General features: G+C 30.8%; 1 protein-coding gene across 2 annotated transcripts in view; it reads right to left on the bottom strand.

Moving 5' to 3' along the window:
* Window positions 1-3,231, bottom strand: part of LOC128879346 (odorant receptor 4-like) — a 6,813-nt gene extending 3,582 nt beyond the window's left edge. For both annotated transcript variants that reach the window (XM_054128400.1, XM_054128401.1), the window contains exons 1-2: window positions 2,738-3,231; window positions 244-580 (exon numbers count right to left, since the gene is read on the bottom strand). In XM_054128400.1, the coding sequence (XP_053984375.1) occupies window positions 244-580; window positions 2,738-3,006 (606 nt within the window). In that variant the 5' untranslated portion in view covers window positions 3,007-3,231. The remainder of the gene's footprint in view (window positions 1-243; window positions 581-2,737) is intronic.
* Window positions 3,232-3,806: the final 575 nt, after the last annotated feature.

A 3,806-nucleotide genomic window follows, 5' to 3' on the forward strand; every position in this document is an offset into this window, starting at 1 on the left:
CTTTATATTCTATAAATTTTTATATTCTATATTCTTTATATTCTATACATTTTTATATTCTATATTCTTTATATTCTATACATTTTTATATTCTATATTCTTTATATTCTATATTCTTTATATTCTATATTCTTTATATTCTATACATTTTTATATTCTATATTCTTTATATTCAAATTTAATATTCAAAATTTATCTTAAATCGTGAGATAAGTGTCCTCAACTTAACTTGATTATAGTTACCATCATTAGCAGCATGGCGCTGAAGACACCAAACGTGAATGCAGACGTCATTTGGTGGAGGAACTGTGTAGACACGACGACCTCGTAAATGGGGGAATCCCTGGTCTCGAAGGGTAAGTCCATCTTGAGAAGAAGCTCTCGAGGCATGGAATCATTGCTCGGTTTAGATGCAAATGCACCAGCTGCGTAAAAAACCACGGACGACACGTAGACAGACATAATTAGACTTGTTAAACGATAAGAGAGCTGCGCTGTTTTTGGTATAAAATTATTTTTATCGATCACAGCGTACTTCCGACAGTCCTCTTTCATTGTTGATAAAATTTCGGTGAGCACCCTACAAGATATTATTATTTTAAACATTTATTTTCAGACTAAAATAATACATAGAGAAATGTTCGATACTAATTATGGCAGAAAATGAATTTGAATATATGTAATTAATTGATTAATTATTTGACAATTGCATGGCATATAAATTACATAAAAAATCATTTCATTATTATATTGTTTCAACGTTCAATACTAATTAAATGTTCAATACTAATTATTGCAGAAAATGAATTTGAATATACGTAATTAATTGATTAATTATTTGACAATTGCATGGCGTAGTAATTATATAAAAAATCATTTCATTATTATATTATTTGTAGAAATTAATTCTGTGCCTTTTTAAAATATATTTAATGTTCATTCGTAAAGAAAAACTGTGCAAGTCTTTTCTTAGTCACACATTCCAAGAACTCGTACGTAATTGTGGTAACACAATGTCGAGTAAATGTTTCTATGTAATCTACACTTTAGCACACTTATAATCTGCTAGAAGAGTAGATTAATTTAATTGTATTGTATTATATATAATTGTATTATATTATATGTATTGTATATAAATTTAATTGTGTATACATCGGTACATTACTCGGTATATTCTGAAGTTCTATAATATCATATTACAATACACACAAATTCTATGTTTATATCTACGGTGGCGGCAAGTTTGTGTTTATAGGTGGCTACATTATTTTCAGCATTTGTTTTTTGCCAAAAGCACCTACTATCTACTTTTTCTGGATAAAAACGATAATCTAAACTGACCTAAGCCAAACCGACAATGTTGCGAGTTTCCATATAAATCAAATCGTTTTTTATTCAGAAAGGACATTACTTTTGAAAAATGCAATTTAAAAAAATAATCGATTTTTTCGATTGCTCAATTCTCTTAACAATGCATAGACACGTCAACTTTCCAACAAGTCAATTAAACGAAAATGTAGTTTTACAGCCCGTTCGACATCCGACCACACTTTCCCTGCTTACAATAATTATTAAGAACAATTTCCAGAAAGAAAATGTCCACGCTGAAATCCAATTTCATAGACAAAGTATCAGGTTGTTCCAAAAGTTTCTTCCATTTCCTTAAATGGCGATACATACACAATATTTTGTCTAATGTTACAGTATTTTGAATTTTGTACCATTCATTTTACTCCATTGATGTTACAACATTAACATCTAAGAAATTAGGTTGTCTATTTAATGTATTTATATACAGTGGGTGTAGAATGTATTCGTACACCGATCAATTTCCCAAAAAACTTTTGTGTGAAATTGTAGTTTCTTAACTTCTTTTTTTATAATCAATGATATTTTACATATTCTCGGAAGTCTCTAAGGTAGATATAGTCCAAACAACATTTACTAGTTAATATAAATATATTATATAAATATATATAATTATTATTACTAACTTATTTATAATCTTAACTTATCTATTACTATTTATAACTATAAATATTATTAGTTGATATAATATAATTTGTGAAATTAACAAAAAAAGTGCGAAAAGTGGGTGAAAGTATAGAAGCAATAAGTATTTGTACGATTCTTATGACGAACCATTTACAGTAGAGTTTCTAACGTAAACACATTAGTTTATTGCACTGTACGAATTAGAAAACATTAAATTTCCAGTAAAGTACTTTTAAAAATGGCTCTAATAGAGGAATGGAAAAAGATAGAAGATTCCACTTCGAATAACTAATAATTTAGTTAATTTAACGCTTAGAAGAGTTGCAATTATTATAAAATCAAAAGGAAATCCCACGAAGGAAGTATCATATACTTGAAAATTAATGTAAATTTCCTTTTTTTTTTTAATGAAGTTTTAAATATTAAACAGTTGTGCAAATACTTATTGCTTCAACACGTCTATCGATTAATTGTTTTTGTTCTTGTTAATTTCGCAACTGACATAAATAGCTATCTTTTTTGTAATCTATCTATTCTAGAGATTTCCAAGAATAGAATGTAGAATGTCATTGTTTATAAAAGAATAAGTCAATAAATTACAATTTTACATAGTTTGTTTGGAAATTGATCGGTGTACGAATACTTTCTACACCCACTGTAAACACTGCCACATAAAATAACCGAGTGCAAGTCACGGACGAAACTTTTGGGACAACCTAATAATTCCCAAAGTACCACTTACCCATGATTGGTCCAAGCGACTATTAACTTGATGCACACCAAACTGAACGGCATTGCGATGCTCAGATTATCTATCGTCTCCAACAGCGTGTCGATTTTTAAATGCGCGATAACGTATTTGTACTGATACGTTTGAAATATGAGCATAAACGTCACCCAAAAGAATTTGTGTACACCTGGAAAAGGCGTGCCAGGCCAAATGCCAGCAAAATGAAGACCATACTTAACGGACGTGCTAATCGTACAGGGTGACTTCACTCCTGCATCCATTTCCTTTTTATATTTCTCTAGATCTTTCTTATTTTTCTTTTTTCGAAATTGCGTGGAGTACTGTTAGTCGTTGTAAATTTCCGTAGCATCAGCCAGTTTCAGTATACTGCTAAGACAACGGTCTATGATGGACTGAACACTTTTCGAGTATGGCGAAAAGCTGACATAAGAGATACTCTAGTGGCGGTGTTTCGCACTCATGTGGCTCCGTACAAATATTTTAAATAATATATCGCGATCGTAAGTTCGCTGGGAAGAAAGAGCGAACGTTGAAATTGCAGTTGTAGATTTGTTGGGATTAAAAATTCAGAAGTGGCTGTGCTGCACGCAAGCGGATATGGAATAGATTGAATCGCAAGTTAAAGAAAACTGTAAAGTTTTCGAAGAGAAAGGACAGCGATGACAGGTGAAAAAGATACATTTGCATATTAAATTCCTGCGTGGTAGTCCGTACTTTTTTAGTGTAGAGAGAAAAAATAAAATTCCTGCTTCGTCGATTGTTTCGTTGGGTTGATCCGATATTTAGTTTTGGTTTTATTCCCGAATAAATTCTTGCGGTTCAGATACACTTTGGTACTGTTAAATCTGCTTCAAATCAACACAATCTGCTGGAAGAATGGTACTGGACGAAATTTGCTTATGTATAGATTGATATATTGGAGTGTACATCAGGTTGAGACTTTTATCAACATGGCGAGTAACTGTTTTTATTTAAATTATACTTTTGTACACTTGTAATCTGCTAGAAGAATGGTAATAGACGACATTTGTATTTATATATTGATACATTGTAATGTCCA

Source organism: Hylaeus volcanicus, chromosome 7 (genome assembly GCF_026283585.1).
Source record: "Hylaeus volcanicus isolate JK05 chromosome 7, UHH_iyHylVolc1.0_haploid, whole genome shotgun sequence".
NCBI lineage: Eukaryota > Metazoa > Arthropoda > Insecta > Hymenoptera > Colletidae > Hylaeus > Hylaeus volcanicus.